The sequence below is a fragment of the Candoia aspera genome, chromosome 7, assembly GCF_035149785.1.
Source record: "Candoia aspera isolate rCanAsp1 chromosome 7, rCanAsp1.hap2, whole genome shotgun sequence".
NCBI classification, from domain to species: Eukaryota; Metazoa; Chordata; class Lepidosauria; order Squamata; family Boidae; genus Candoia; species Candoia aspera.
Window position 1 is genome coordinate 83,996,009 of NC_086159.1, and position 16,303 is coordinate 84,012,311.

General features: G+C 49.7%; 2 protein-coding genes across 2 annotated transcripts in view; both read right to left on the reverse strand.

Annotated features, from left to right (window-relative positions):
- The window catches only part of TSPAN9 (tetraspanin 9), a 261,741-nt gene that overhangs the window by 87,169 nt on the left and 158,269 nt on the right, over positions 1–16,303 (reverse strand). The gene's annotated exons all lie outside the window — the stretch shown is intronic.
- Positions 2,008–3,534, reverse strand: LOC134500898 (potassium voltage-gated channel subfamily A member 1). The gene has a single exon (XM_063308372.1). It carries the CDS (start codon positions 3,532–3,534, stop codon positions 2,050–2,052), a length of 1,485 nt encoding a protein of 494 aa, XP_063164442.1. The 3' UTR covers positions 2,008–2,049.

Consider the following 16,303-nt stretch of genomic DNA (forward strand, 5'->3'; position numbering starts at 1 on the left):
GGGCTCCCTGCAGAGATGCTAGAAAGGTTCATCCTTTATTTGGTGACAGGCTGCCAAAGAGCTCCTGCCAATGAAGGATGACAACCCTTAACACACACACACACATACCACAAAAGAAAGAAAAGAAAGAAAAGATGAAGGAAACAGCAAAATCTCTAGAGCAGTGTTCCTCAACCTTGGCCGCCTGCAGATGGGTGGACTTCAACTCCCAGAATCCCCAGCCAGCTACAAGTTGAGTTGAAGTCCACCCATCTTCACGCAGCCAAGGTTGAGAAAGACTGCTCTAGAAGTAGACTGGAGAGAAGCTGAGTGGTATATAAACACGATTGCATCTTACTTGGCAAAGGCAAAGCTAAGTTGCAGAGTCATCCCGCCTCTGAGGGGAGGACCCAGCAGGAGGGTGGAGGTGCTGGGGTGCTGGTGGTCCTGCTCCCCGCTTCCCCCTCCTCCCCCTCCCTGCTTCTACTTCTGGGGCACCTGTGTTGGGCCAGGTGGAGTCGCGAGCGCTCTGGAGGCCAAGCCCGGCCTCCTCGTCAGAGCTGTTCTGAGAGGCACTTTCAGCAGGCGGTGGGTGTCAGGATAAAGGCACTGCGCAACTGCCCAAAGCCAACTGGCCGAGTCCTGGGGAGCCTCAAGGCCTCTCCCTTTCCAGCAAGAGCCGCGAAAGAACCGGGCTGCGAGCTGAATGCATATAATAAATACGTTTTATTTTACATCCTAAGAATGCACCAAGAGGCAGGCTTCTGCACCGTTTCTCCTGATTTACAGACCAGTTAGGCATCGCTGTATGTAAACTGACCTTTAAACTTCCATAGAGCTTCTTCCTTTAAGGGCCGGAGTCGGTCCCTTCCCGACAAGGCCGAGGCAGAAGCCACCTAATTTCCCTGAGTGACACAGGAAAATAATTGAAACTATGTAATGAGAGCTTCCTGGCCCTTCGGTCCTGATAAGCAATTAAGGAGGGAAAAAAATTACCGAACTCATGCATTAATTAATTTGAGCTACACCTTAGTCAAATAGGCCATAATGCTGAATATTTTGACATGCTTTGATCTCCAAAAGTTGCTGTACCCATTTGACTAACATATGCACTTAAATACAGTACTTTCAGTTACTAATTAGATACTTGATAAATAAAAAGTAGTGCACTTTTGGTGAATGCAAATTGAAACCAAAACAGGCCTATTTTAAAGGAGGTTGGTTTAAACAAAAGCTTATTCCCTATTTCTGAGGTAATGTTCCAGGCATGCAGTTATAAAACAGAGAGTATCAAAGTCCACATGCTTCTACTAAATTCTATTGTGCTGTCTTGCAAGAAAGGAGCTAAAAAGGTCTGCATCCAGTTCTGGAGGAGGGAAAGGGTATCTTCGGACCACCTGCACCTGAGACCCCTCCGCAGCCCTGCAGGCATTTGGTCCCACTCCCCTGGGAAGGGAATTCCTCCAGAGGGGGTTCGGCAAACCCAGAATGACCCGGCATATTTTCTTAAGGTGCGGGGGCGGGGTGGCTCTGTAGCCAGAAGCGCACACCCTTTTGCCAAGGAACAGGTGAGTTGGTCATCGTAAGGAGTGGCAAATACTGACGGCACATTATTACTGCTGAGTATGGTTTGGATGCACTTTCTCGGATGCATTGTGCAGTGGTCTATAGAAACTTTTCCTGTAATCCATGCATATTTGTAAAAGTCCCCTCAAGTTGATTTTTAAAATTAAGTTAAAGAACTGAAAGTAATCAAAAGGATTGTAGGGCTAGAAGCATCCCATACTTATTTATAACTAGAGTAGTCCGATGATTTATAATTAACTATTCATTCCCATTGGAAAATAACTTTTGAAAATACCACCCCCCCAAATTGTGACTCCCTTTCATGGATCCTGAAAGCTTCTTGAGCCGCTGAGCAAACTTTGCAACGCAACCACCAGGCATTTCATTTCGAGGTAAAGCATTCAAAGGTGCGTTCGTTGGTCAAGTATCTACAAAGGGAGGGCGGCCACTGATCCCTTAGTGCCTCCAAGCTGCCGGGCTCCTCCTCTTTCCTCGCCTACCTGTCTAAACATCTGTAAGCAGCTTGCTTTTATTGACACAGTTCTGGTTGGCTAGGGTGTAGTTGCCAGTTCTGAGCGTGGCCTCCCTAAAATTGTCTATGCTATTATTCACATCTTCTTCAATTTCCATGTACTCAGACTTGCTGATGGTGGAGGAGCTCCGGCGGCTCAGGTCAGCGTCAGCGGCTACGTTACGAGAGCTAACTTTAAGCAACTGAGCCTGTTCCTCCCCTTCCGTTTCTCGGTGGTAGAAGTAGTTGAAGTTGGACACGATGACAGGTACAGGCAGGGCAATTGTCAGCACACCAGCAATGGCACACAAGGAGCCCACGATTTTGCCTCCAATTGTCACAGGGTACATGTCACCATATCCCACAGTGGTCATGGATACCACTGCCCACCAGAAAGCGTCGGGGATGCTGTCGAAAAAGGTCCCAGATTCCTCAGCTTCGGCAAAGTACACCGCGCTGGAGAACAAGATCACCCCAATGAAGAGGAAAAAGATTAGCAGCCCTAACTCCCTCATGCTCGCCTTGAGGGTCTGTCCCAGAATCTGGAGGCCCTTAGAGTGCCTGGAGAGTTTGAAGATGCGAAAGACTCTTACCAGTCGGATGACCCTCAGGATGGCCAGGGAGGTGGCCTGCTCCCCCTTGGGGGGACCCTCCCGCTCAGCCATCTCTGTGCCCAGCGTGATGAAGTACGGGATGATGGCCACGATGTCTATGAAGTTCATAATGTTCTTGAAGAACTCCGCCTTGCTGGGGCAGGCGAGGAAGCGCACCAGCAGCTCAAACGAAAACCAGATGATGCACAGGGTCTCCACGACAAAGAAGGGGTCGGTGAAGATGCTGGACTTGTGGAAGGTGGTGGAGTTGTAGCTGCGGTTCTGGAGCCCCGGGTACTCCCTGTCCTGCTCCTTCAGGGCGGGCAGCGTCTCCAGGCAGAAGATCACGATGGAGATCAGGATCACCATGACAGAGACGATGGCGATCACTCGCGCTGGCCCGGAGCTCTCGGGGTACTCGAAGAGGAGCCAAACCTGCCGTTGATACTCCCCCTCGGGCAGGGGCCGCTCCTCCTCCTTAATGAACCCTTCGTCCTCCCGGAACTTCTCCATGGCCTCCTCCCCCAGCTCGTAGAACTTGATCTCCTCCGAGAACATGTCCAGGGGGACGTTGACCGGCCTGCGAAGCCGCCCCCCGGACTGGTAGTAGTAGAGGATGGCGTCGAAGCTGGGGCGGTTCCGGTCAAAGAAATACTCGTTCCTCAGTGGGTCGAAGTAACGCATCCGCTTCTTCGGGTTCCCCAGCAGCGTATCGGGGAACTGGGCCAGGGTCTTCAGCTGGGTCTCAAACCGCAGGCCGGCAATGTTGATCACGACCCTCTCGCAGCACTCGTGGTCCTCGTGTGCCCCGGGCCGGTAGCTGTCCTGCGGGTGGCCTGGCAAAGCCAGGGTCTCTTCCACGTTCTCCTCAGCCACGACAGTCATGGTGGGAGAGGGAAGGGGGCGGAGGAGGACCTCAGAGAAAGCAGCCGATCCGGGGCAGAGTTAGCGCATCAGTGCGGAGGAGCAGGCGGGAGGCTGCAAGGGAGGCGAGGGGGAAGCCGAGCGGAGGAAGAGCGGAACGGGCTGGGCTGGAGGGAGTCCAAGCTGGAGAAAGGAAGGGGAAGGGGGGGCGATAGTCATTGGGCAGGGGGACCAGGCAGCGGGGCGAAGTCGGTCTGGCTCTGCGAAGGCAGGAGGGGAGCCCGGCCGGCCGGCCGCCGCACACTGGGGGGAGGCTGCTGCTGCTGCTGCGGCTGCGAGGTGGAGCTCCGCCAGGCTTCGCACCCTTCGACTTTCTCCCCGGATGGGCCACGCGGCGGCTGCGGCTGCGGCTGCTGTTGCACTGCGGCTCTGCCACACTTTGCCTCCTCGCATCAATAAATAAATAAAGAAAGAAAGAAAGAAACAGCTGCTGCGGCTGAGGCTGGGTGGCTCGGATGCCGACTCAGCAGGATCCGGCGACGTCCCCCTCGCTCTGGGCCGGCCCTTCCTTACCAAATAGGGCTCCGGGGGGGGGAGGGGGGACGGGTGACGGGCACAGACTGCAAAGGATAAGAAGGCATTCATAAATAAGCTCCCCCACCCCCCCTGCACACAGACCCACAAAGGCAAGAGTGGAACTGCCGCAGGCTTCGCTTCTAGGAACGCCGGGCGGCCCGCCGGGCGCAATCGGCCCGCCGTAGCAGCAGCTCTCGCGCTTGTCCCCCCGGGATGCGGCGGCTCTCGCCTCGGAGCTCCACGCCCGCTAAGTTCACGGACCGCCGCGGGTCGACCGCCCCCCGGCAGCCTCCGGTCGGGCCATGCACTGCAGAGGACGGCGGCCGAGGAGTGGGAGGTGATGAAGGGAAAATCCGCGGAGGCAGGAGGCTCGCTTAAAAGTTTGGGGGGGGGCGGGGGGGGCGGGAGCGTCGTCGTTGTTCTGCAGCTCCAGGCGGGGGCACCGCGGGGAGCGGACCGCGAGGCGCTGGGCGGGGGCAGCAGGAAAGGTCGCGGCTCCTCGGGCCCCCTCCCCCCCTCCCCCCTGCGCGCAGCATCCCGGCTTCCCCGCAAACCAGCGCGAAGTTGCTCGGCTCCCCTTACCTTGCTGCGGGGGGGGGGGGCGGTCCTGCTGCAGCGCCCGCGCTCCGAGCCCGCTTCGGATGCGTCAAGGCGCGTCGCCCGCAGCACTCGCCGCCTCCCGCCGCCGCCACCGACCGGACTGCGCCGCGGCCACCCCCGCGCCCGGGAAGCGCCGGGGCCGCTGGACGCGCGTCGGGCTGCGGGAAGGCTGAGCGGCGCGGGACCCGCCGCGGGGGCGGCGGACCCCACGGCGGCTGCCGCGGGGCGACCGAGGCGAAACGAGGCGAGGCGAGGCACGGGAGGTGCCGGTGGGCGGGCGAGCTGGCGGCTCTGTGGGCTGCGGAGCTGCCTTCAGGGCGGATCGGGCGGCGCGGTCCTCCGCCTCCGCCTCGCCTCGCCTCGCCGCGGCCGGGGCCTCCCGGAGCTACTGCGGCTCAGCGGGCGGCGGGGGCCGGCGGCGCGGGGGAGCGGAGGCCGGCGGGCGCTTGCGGCAGACGCGGAGCACAGGCGAGCCGGGCCGGCCATCCCCGACCACGCCGCAGCCTCAGCAGAAACCTGAGAGCGCGCGGCGCGGCTGCAGCCCGGGCACTGCGCGGGGCGGGGGGGGCGGCGGGAGCGGAGGAGGGCGCCCGTCCTGCGCGGCGCTCCGCGGCGCTGCTCTGCCCGCCCGCGCGCCCCCGCGAGAGCGCGAGGCCTTTCGCCGGCCGGCCGGCCGGCCGCCCGGGAGAGCGCCCGCCATCCGCCGCCGCCCGCGCCTTCCCGAGGAGGACGGAGGTCGCGTTGCAGACCGGCCGGAGCCCGACCCCGTGCGCTGCAGCCCTGCCCGCGGCTGGCGAGGTGGGTCGCGGCGGAGCGGCCCGGAGACTGCGGGGGAACGGGCGGCGCCTCTGCGGCGAATGGCCGCCTGGAGCGGGCTCCGCCGGCCTTCCGTGGCTCGCTCCTCGCTACCTCCCCGGGAGACCCGGCGAACCCCGGGCCCGGCCCTCCCCCGCTCGCCCTCCCAGCCTCGGCTGCGTCGCTTCTCCGCCAAGCCGGCCGGTCAGGTGGCTGGGCACGGCTGGGCTGCAGCAAAACCTTGGCAGCGTTGGCCGGCAGGCGCGGAAGCACCTTCAGGGCAGCTGCACCGGGGCAGCTTCGTTCCTGGCCCGCAGCGGGAGCGCCCCCCGTCCCCGATCCCGACCTCGGGCGGGTGTTTGGGACCGGAGTCGGGCGGCTGGAAGGCCTGGGGGGCGCGGGGCGGAGGAGGGAAGTGAGGCTGCGCTTTTTGAAAGCTCCACGGGTTGGGGGGAGGGGGCGGGGGCGCCAAGAAGTCAGCAGCCGAGGCCGCCCGCACCCCCGCGGAAGAAAGCAGGGCCTAGCGCCCGAGACGGACGCGGGTTCTTGGGCAGGAGCTGAGCTCGGCTCCAGGGGAGGCATCCTGGGGGTGATGGCCAGCTGGCCTTCATGAGGTTCGATCAGCCAGAGGCCTAGTCAGGGCAGCATCTGACGGGAAATGGGTCCCCCTCCCCACCCCCATAAGAAACCAGGTCACATGGGTTCTTACAGCTTGCTCTCCTGAAGTGACAGGCCCTTCGGATTCCTGGGGTAATTTATGTTCATCTCAATTAGCCCCCCTAGTCTGGGAGGTTTTAGGAAGGTTTCAGCACCCTGGAAAGCGAGTGCCAAAATTCAGAGGGTGGCAGGATCAGACATCCTTGGAAGGATGCTGAGATGCCCTGTGAAGGATCAAATTCTGCTTTGGGAGGATCTTGGGGCCCAGTTCCCAATTTGCCCATGTCAGATTCAAATATCTTTATTATGGTCTTTGACCAGCCTTTACAATAGAAGAGAAATAGTTTAGTCCAAGAATTCGTTACCAGGAAAAAGGAAAACAGTGAAGCAATATATTGAATTAAAAGTTTTGCACAATTGTATAACTTGATAAAGATATTTGGTGGCCTGGTGTGTGAGGGTAGAGTCAGCAGGGGCGCCCATGTGTCACTCAGGGCTTTGATGTCTGGCAAGCGCCCCACCAGTGCTCGCTCCTGGAGGATGTGGGGATGTGGCTGAGGGCCTGTTGGAGTGACAGCACAGCCAGATGGCAGGGAAGAAGAGCTGTGTCCAGAGGCTTCGGTCTTTACGGCCACTGTACCGTGCGGTCAGGATCCTTGACCAGGGCAGGCCTGGTTCTTGGGACACCGCTGTTATGCCGGCTTCTGCAGCACCAATCCGTGGTGAAGCCTGGGTCAAAAGTACCGTCAAGGGTCAATGCTCTGCAATTGCAATTGAGTGGCTGTTGGGCATATAGGGGGCCTGCTCTGTAACAACTCTCAGGCTTTAGAAATTATTGCCTGGGAAGCACAGTTGCCCCCTTCCTGGTTGGTTGGTTCGGTTATCTGTTTATTTAGCAGATTTACACGATGGGACACGACTATTTTATTCTAGGGAGTTTATGGGCAAGCCTCACTCCAGGCCCCATATTCTTTATTTTGCCTTTATATTATACCTGTTTTGCAGTTTGCAAGCTGCCTTGGCTACTCCCTGTATGTTACGGACAGGCATGATATGAGAATTTTATATCAGTCGCTGAAATCAGCTTTATTCCTCAGACCTACACGCCATCTATAGCTGGGATAATCCTAATACAGAGAGAGGAATCATAGGGGGATTGAGTTTTATAGTCGCCATTATTCAGAGAAAAAAACTGACCTGGTCTGTAAAATGGCATGCATTGCATTGCATTGCATTGCATTGCATTGCATTGCATTGCATTGCTATTGTATTGTATTGTATTGTATTGTATTGTATTGTATTGTATTGTATTGTATTGTATTGTATTGTATAATGCCTGACATCTGGGGAGTTTTACTGATATTTAAGGTAGCTTCTCCCCAGCTTTCAGTGGGTGAGGAGATAGGTAAGTGGTGGGCCAGAAAAGCGAGTTGGTCCTGGTGGTCTGCTCTATCCTTTCATGGCTGACTTCAATGAAATGTTCTCATGAGAGCTTTTGGAAGGTCTTCCTGCTTCCAGCTTCTTAAAAGGGAGTAAGTCACACAGAACAGGGCCTCAGAAACAACCCCTGGATACAGGACAGCTGGAGAAGCAGGAATACATTGCCGCCCTTATCACCACGATGTCAGATCAGACGTGAACTTTTAGCTACGTTTCATCCAGTTTAGTTCTGGTTTTCCTCCATCCATGCTCCAGGTGCGTCTTGTGCTGCTTTTCCCAGAGCTTCTCAGTAAACCAAGGAAATCCATGGGATGGATATGCAGAATTCGGCCCCTTGGGAGTGGTCTTCTTGAGTCTCACTCTAGTGCCTTCCAACTGCCAGAGATCAAGCCACTGCACCACTTGCCAGATTCCTGGCCATGCCCCCAAGTGCCCTGTGGAACCTTTCCGGAGTAGACTGTCTTGGTCAGTCCCCCCATGCTGTGGAGGTTCTTGGCAGTAATGAGTCTCAATCTGAACAGGATGCAGTCTGACCATGACAAAGGACCCACTCTGGTGCCTTCCAATTCCAATCGTGCATCAATTGTTCAAAGGAGAACACCAGATTTCCTGTATGGCTACCTGTGTCCATCAGGGCCAAGATTACCTGGTACAAGCCCATGGCTGCCATGAACTCTTGCACTCTCCTAAAAACTCCCCCTAGGCATGGGTTTTGAAGTCCACCAGGACCAGCAGCTTAGGGTCCTTCACCTCCATTCCTGAGGTCAGCTCAAACAGGTAGGGATCCTGCCATGCAACACAATGAGTGGGCAGAAGCAGGATCCCCAGCTTGTCCCTAAGGCCCAATGCCATGGTTATTCACAACGTATCGTATCCATAGTAGGATCCCTGGTCACTCTTAGCTTGTCTCAGACAAGAATTTTCATTTCCCCAGCCCTGGGATCATGGCTGATGCAGAACCTGAAGCCCAGTGGGGCAGATTTCCATTGCCACTTACCGCCAACTAGGTCTTGGTAATACATGCCATGCACCCTGGTCCATGACTTGGTTGTGGTCAAACATGGTCTATGGCACACAGTCCTGGTGTTTATCAACAGCAATTCAATGCCAAGGCCACCATACGTTGTCTCTGAATCACAATCCCATACAAGAACAACTGATATTCAAATTATATGCAACGATTATTTCATAAGATCGAACAATTTTGTTCTAATGTAATCCCTCTTCTGCAGGAAGGATTAGCATATACGTTGAACTTAAAAATGAGTGAGTTTTATGTCTTCTCTTCTTTAGCATAGTCATGCAAACATTACTGGACGCTTTGAATTTTTGAAGGGCCGGGATATATTTAGAAATGATTTTACGTGCAAATAGTTTGGTATTATTAAAAATGCTAATTGTTGATATGTGTGTAAATAAAATCGTTCGTATTGATTGAAATGGCAAGTGCCAAAGTCTATAGATGAAGACATTTGCATGCTATGTTCAGACTGCATTCAGACTGAATAAAGAAATCTCCAAGATGAGCTGAGCTAATTTAAACTTAAAAGATCAGGATGGTGTTGGCAGCAGTAAGGGCTATCCATGGTTATTAAAAAACAGTGAAGAGTGGTTTTACTGAGGAGAAAAAGGCTTCCACTTTCAGCTCCACCAGAAGGGAAATTCCTAAAAGATAATCTAATAAATCAACATGTTCAGAGTTCTTCATGGGTCTAACTGCAAGTATCCTTGTAGCTTCATACTTAAAAACCTTACTGTTATCCATACTATTTGAAAGTCATTACCCATATGTAGACAATATTTACTGTCTTGGCCGCTTCTTCATAATGTTGCATTTCTGATTTTGAGCACAAATGGTTTGCTCTTCAAACTCAACTGCAGGAGAGAGAGAGAGAGAGAGATGCAAGATAGTCACTGACTCCGCAGGGAAGAACATTGTATCTAAAACACCTTTTCTCTATATTTCCACCTTTGATTGTATTTCTAAATGTTTGTGCGGCGTTATCAGTTATGTCTTGGGCAGGAAACTTCTAATCACCTTTAAGCCTACAAGCGAGACATTAGCTTGTTCGGTGCTTGCTTCCCAGCTAAATATTTTAGATACCCAACCATTTGTCAGCACTTGGGTTGAATGAAGAATCTTGTTGATATCAGCATCTACTATGAGCAGCCAAACGTTTTCGTTCCTCGTAGGAAATTCCCTCTCAGGCGATTTATCCTTGTTCTCCCTCTTAGTGAGCAAATGACTAATCATGAGGAAATGTTCCAGGATGATAAATCACCCTTTTGGGTTCGGTTCACCCTTGGAGACTTCTTAGTGCAGTAGCTCTTCAGGGAAGACTCTCCGGGCAGATGGTCTTCTCTGGCAGAAGTGTGACTCCTTGCTTGGCAGTCTGTTGACTGCGAGGAGTAGTGGGGTGTCGAGAGAGGTGGGTACCCCCTTTTCATCTCTCCACTTGCTCTGGTCACTGGGGCGCTTCCTTCCAGGACACCTGCTCTCCGGTCCTCAGTCGGACAGGAAGTAGCAGGCACAGAACTAGGTCAGTAGCCCTGCCCTCTTCTTCAGAGTTGCAAGGGGCTGCTTCACAAGTCCCTGCTTGGGTTAGAGTCCACGAAGGCGCTCACGGGACTTCTCCAGCTGTCCTTGTTACACCTCAGGAGTGCTGGTTGTCAAAGGGACATTAGCCCTTCCCAGAATTTGAAAGGGTCAGGAAGCTCACACAGGTCTTGAATTAGGCTTTAATAGTTTATCTTTTCTTAAAAGTACATAATTATTCAAATACTGGTTGTTCATATTCACAAGTTATATTTACGTGTTTTAAATAATTCTTTTGTTACCTGCCTGTAGCTGATTGCTGTCTTTCAATTCCCAGTGCCTGCATTTAACGACACTTGCATCACAGACTGTGCCAAGTTGCGCAGGGGTCCTATTCCAGGCTCCAGTTATACTGTTTCCCTGATAAATATCGTTGCTAAGATTTTAACAGCTAAGTTGGCTTGAAGATGACAGTTTGTTCTTCCAGCTATTGTGCATTCAGCTCAGGCTGGATTTACGCAGAGCTGTTACGGTTCTGATAATAATAGATTTTTAACTGATGTAATTTAATGCAAAGTAGCTGGTATGAGCTAGCCTGCTTTTATCCAGTTTTACGCTTTGGGGAGTCCAATTTCTAAAACACACATTACCAGTGGAATATTTTCTCCTTTCTTAAAAGATATATTGTAGAACATGTCAGCAATGCTCTTTTTTCCTTTTTTCAAAACCCATCTATGGCCGGGAGTATTCTGAAAATAATCAAGGCATTGCCCTCAATGAAGCGGAGTATACAGATTCTACTGAATTTGAATGATATGTTTTAAAGAAATGTTGATAAATGTCTTAGATTTACATTTCTAATCTGGTTTCATTAGTTTGTTAGTCTGTTCGCTTACTCTGTAAAAGGTAATGCATAAGACTGGATGCTTCTGGATCTCCATAATAATTTTGACAATTTCAAGGACCAAGGCTATCGGCTAGGCTCAGAGTCGTTTCAAGTTTCATTATATGCCGTTCCAGAGATACTGAGTCGCTTATAGGGTTAGTATAAGGGGATTAAAAACAAAAATCAATCAAAGCAATTATAATCAATCAGTCTGATGTGCCACCATTCTGGGATAGCATGATCTTACTCATCTCTAAATGCCTTTAGTGTAAGGATTTCTAAGAAGCTGTCTCAACCAGTAAATTGGAATTTTATTTATTTGTGTCAGAAGCATCACAATTAAAATAAGGCATACTGCAAAACATAGAATGTAAAATGTAAGATATAGAAGTTAAACAGATCTTGCCCAGAAACTGGCAACATTGTGTTCTGCCGCGCTGTCGTGAGGTCCTCAAATGTGCATTGATCAGGCCAGAGAGGATAAGTGTACGTACTGTATGTGTTGCCGTCTGCATGTCTCCACATTCACAAAGGGCAGAATTTGGAATAAACATAAACAAAATCTAGAAAGATGGTCTAGAATTCCTTTGAATATTGGGGTCAAGATAAATGTGGTTAAGATTCATTTAGTTCATTATCGTATTTCAAGAGATATTTCTATCTTTAATTTTTGTACATTATTTAAGCAAATTTATAGACAGTTAAATAACTTCTTTCGGTGCAGCATCCCTTCAAATTTTTATTGCCTAAATTAAAATCATGTGAAATTATGTAGAAGTTACTAATTCACCCCCTTCAGCAAAGGATCGTTACCTTGTCGTGGTGCTGGAGCTTGAGCACCTCAATGATGCCATGAGCTAAACCGTGAAGGGCCACCCAAGACGGGAAGGTCATGACAGAGAGGTCAGACTAAATGCAATCCCTGGGGAAGGTAATGGCAACCCACCCCAGTATTCTTGCCATGAAAACTAAATGGATCAGTACAACCAGAGATATGTCGGTATACCATCGGAAGATGAGACCCCCAGGTCGGAAGATGGTCAAAATGCTACTGGGGAGGAACAGAGGATGAGTTCAACTAGCCCCGAAAGGACGGCTAGCAGCCGACGGTGCTGGTGGTGAACGGCGAATCTGATGTTCTAAGGATCAACACACCATTGCAACCTGGAATGTAAGATCTATGAGCCAGGGCAAATTGGATGTGGTTATTGGTGAGATGTCAAGATTAAAGATAGACATTTTGGGCGTCAGTGAACTGAAATGGACTGGAATGGGCCACTTCACATCAAATGACCACCAGATCTACTACTGTGGACAAGAGGACCACAGAAGAAATGGAGTAGCCTTCATAATTAATAGTAAAGTGGCTAAAGCAGTGCTTGGATACAATCCAAAAAACGACAGAATGATCTCAATTTGAATTCAGGGCAAGCCATCTAACATCACAGTGATCCAAATATACACCCCAACCACAGATGCTGAAGAAGCTGAAGTAGAGCAGTTCTATGAGGATCTGCAGCACCTACTGGACAACACACCTAAAAGAGATGTTATTTTCATCACAGGAGACTGGAATGCTAAGGTGGGCAGTCAAATGACACCTGGAATTACAGGTAGGCATGGCCTGGGAGAACAAAGCAGGACATAGGCTGATAGAATTTTGCCAAGACAATTCACTCTGCATAACAAACACTCTCTTCCAACAACCTAAGAGACGGCTTTATACATGGACTTCACCAGATGGACAACACCGAAATCAGATTGACTACATCCTTTGCAGCCAAAGGTGGCGGACATCTGTACAGTCGGTAAAAACAAGACCTGGAGCTGACTGTAGTTCAGATCACGAACTTCTTATTGCACAATTTAGGATCAGACTAAAGAGATTAGGGAAGACCCACAGATCAGCTAGATATGAGCTCACTAATATTCCTAAGGAATATGCAGTGGAGGTGAAGAATAGATTTAAGGGACTGGACTTAGTAGATAGGGTCCCGGAAGAACTCTGGACAGAAGTTCGCAGCATTGTTCAGGAGGCGGCAACAAAATACATCCCCAAGAAAGAGAAAACCAAGAAGGCAAAATGGCTGTCTGCTGAGACACTAGAAGTAGCCCAAGAAAGAAGGAAAGCAAAAGGCAACAGTGATAGGGGGAGATATGCCCAATTAAATGCAAAATTCCAGAGGCTAGCCAGAAGAGATAAGGAATTATTTTTAAACAAGCAATGCACGGAAGTGGAAGAAGACAATAGAATAGGAAGGACAAGAGACCTCTTCCAGAAAATTAGAAACATCGGAGGTAAATTCCAGGCCAAAATGGGTATGATCAAAAACAAAGATGGCAAGGACCTAACAGAAGAAGAAGAGATCAAGAAAAGGTGGCAAGAATATACAGAAGACCTGTATAGGAAGGATAACAATATCAGGGATAGTTTTGACAGTGTGGTCAGTGAGCTAGGGCCAGACATCCTGAAGAGTGAGGTTGAGTGGGCCTTAAGAAGCATTGCTAATAACAAGGCAGCAGGAGACGACGGCATCCCAGCTGAACTGTTCAAAATCTTACAAGATGATGCTGTCAAGGTAATGCATGCTATATGCCAGCAAATTTGGAAAACACAAGAATGGCCATCAGATTGGAAAAAATCAACTTATATCCCCATACCAAAAAAGGGAAACACTAAAGAATGTTCAAACTATCGAACAGTGGCACTCATTTCACATGCCAGTAAGGTAATGCTCAAGATCCTGCAAGGTAGACTTCAGCAGTTCATGGAGCGAGAATTGCCAGATGTACAAGCTGGCTTTAGAAAAGGCAGAGGAACTAGAGACCAAATTGCCAATATCCGCTGGATAATGGAAAAAGCCAGGGAGTTTCAGAAAAACATCTATTTCTGTTTTATTGACTATTCTAAAGCCTTTGCCTGTGTGGACTATAACAAATTGTGGCAAGTTCTTAGTGGTATGGGGATACCAAGTCATCTTGTATGCCTCCTGAAGAATCTGTATAACGACCAAGTAGCAACAGTAAGAACAGACCGCGGAACAACAGACTGGTTTAAGATTGGGAAAGGAGTACGGCAGGGCTGTATACTCTCACCCTACCTATTCAACTTGTATGCAGAACACATCATGCGACAAGCTGGGCTTGAGGAATCCAAGGCTGGAGTTAAAATCTCTGGAAGAAACATTAACAATCTCAGATATGCAGATGATACCACTTTGATGGCTGAAAGCAAAGAGGAACTGAGGAGCCTTATGATGAAGGTGAAAGAAGAAAGTGCAAAAGCTGGCTTGCAGCTAAACCTCAAAAAAACCAAGATTATGGCAACCAGCTTGATTGATAACTGGCAAATAGAGGGAGAAAATGTAGAAGCAGTGAAAGACTTTGTATTTCTAGGTGCAAAGATTACTGCAGATGCTGACTGCAGTCAGGAAATCAGAAGATGCTTAATCCTTGGGAGAAGAGCAATGACAAATCTCGATAAAATAGTTAAGAGCAGAGACATCACACTGACAACAAAGGCCCACATAGTTAAAGCAATGGTGTTCCCTGTAGTAACATATGGCTGCGAGAGCTGGACCATAAGGAAGGCTGAGTGAAGGAAGATCGATGCTTTTGAACTGTGGTGTTGGAGGAAAATTCTGAGAGTGCCTCGAACTGCAAGAAGATCAAACCAGTCCATCCTCCAGAAAATCAAGCCAGACTGCTCACTTGAGGGAATGATATTAAAGGCAAAACCGAAATACTTTGGCCACATAATGAGAAGACAGGACACCCTGGAGAAGATGCTGATGCTAGGGAGAGTGGAGGGCAAAAGGAAGAGGGGCTGACCAAGGGCAAGGTGGATGGATGATATTCTAGAGGTGACGGACTTGTCCCTGGGGGAGCTGGGGGTGTCGACGACCGACAGGAAACTCTGGCGTGGGCTAGTCCATGAAGTCATGAAAAGTCGGAAGCGACTAAACGAATAAACAACAACAAACTAATTCACCCCAGTGCAATTCAGGGATCAGTTTCAGTAACTGAACTTAAAGCTGCGAGCCCTGTATGCAGGGCCACAACTAGGGTCTGTGTCACCCCGGGCAAACATGGATTCTGCGCCCATTTTGGCACCCACCCAGCACTCATTTTGGCGCCCCATCAGCACAGCGCCCGGGGCAAATGCCCCGGTTGCCCCCCCCCCCCCAGTTGCGGCCCTGCCTGTATGAAACTATGAGTAGCAGGCATAGTTTTTATGGTCTTGCCTATGAAAAGTTTACATTACAGGATCATCCCAATTTTAAAACAATAAGTTTGGGGGCTTTCATAATATGATTACTTGGACTCATTTAGGCTGAAACACTTTTTAGAACTTAAAACTCGTTTTACTTCCAAGTGCTTCTTGGCCATTTTTTCATGTGAAACATTTGGTATTTGGATCTTTCAAACCTGTTTGAAAGTCTTCTGAAATTCCATACTTGTTAGAATTTGAGGAGGGTGGATTCTGGTTCTGGAATCTGGGAGAAGATGCAGTCAGATCAGATGTGGTATCATTTGCCTGTTGAGACAGTCAGGTCAAATCACTGATTCTGTTCAAATCTCCAAATCAGTTTGATTCAGATTTCTGGATCAGCAGTCAGATCAAGTTGATCCATTTTGGATAGTTGATTTGATTAAGGGGGGAAAAAAACCCTTTTTGTGCATGTGTAAGAGACCACTGAATTGTTTGGAAGCACCCATTGCAATATCATAGCTCATTCTGAATTAATAACCTAATTCAGAATATCAATCCAATTTAAATATTCTTTCAGATCACCTTTAAATTGAACTGTTGCACCATACTATCAATAACCCATTAGGATAAAGCAATCATAGTCAGTTGATACTAAACGTTGATGTGACCTTGCAAGTGACGAGTGTGAACGCCCGTCCATGTAAATCAGTGGAAGGTTGTTTTAAAAAATGTGAAATTAGTAGTATCTTTTGATCTTTAGACAAAGGAAGGCTTATGCTACACTGGATTGTTATGTCACATTGGAAGGATAAGCAATTATACCACTTTGGCAGAATAGATCCACCCCTGATTTCAGCAGAAGATCGCTAAACGTGTTTGCTTTTGTTTGCTATAACTTTCCAGGCCGTTTTTCTTTTCTATTTGTTCATTTTCTAATTTTAATGTTATGGTACAGTGTTGTTCACAGTGACATGTATACATATATTTGCTGGGGGGAGGGGTTACATAAAATTTGAAATAAAATTGTAGAATTTTGTTCAGTCAAGCTTTCCCCTAGGTGACTTCATGGACATGTTTATTTAGTTTT

Bases quoted from the DNA above. Each gene is read 5' to 3' on its own strand.
- LOC134500898 (XM_063308372.1), bottom strand. From the start codon at position 3,534: ATGACTGTCGTGGCTGAGGAGAACGTGGAAGAGACCCTGGCTTTGCCA.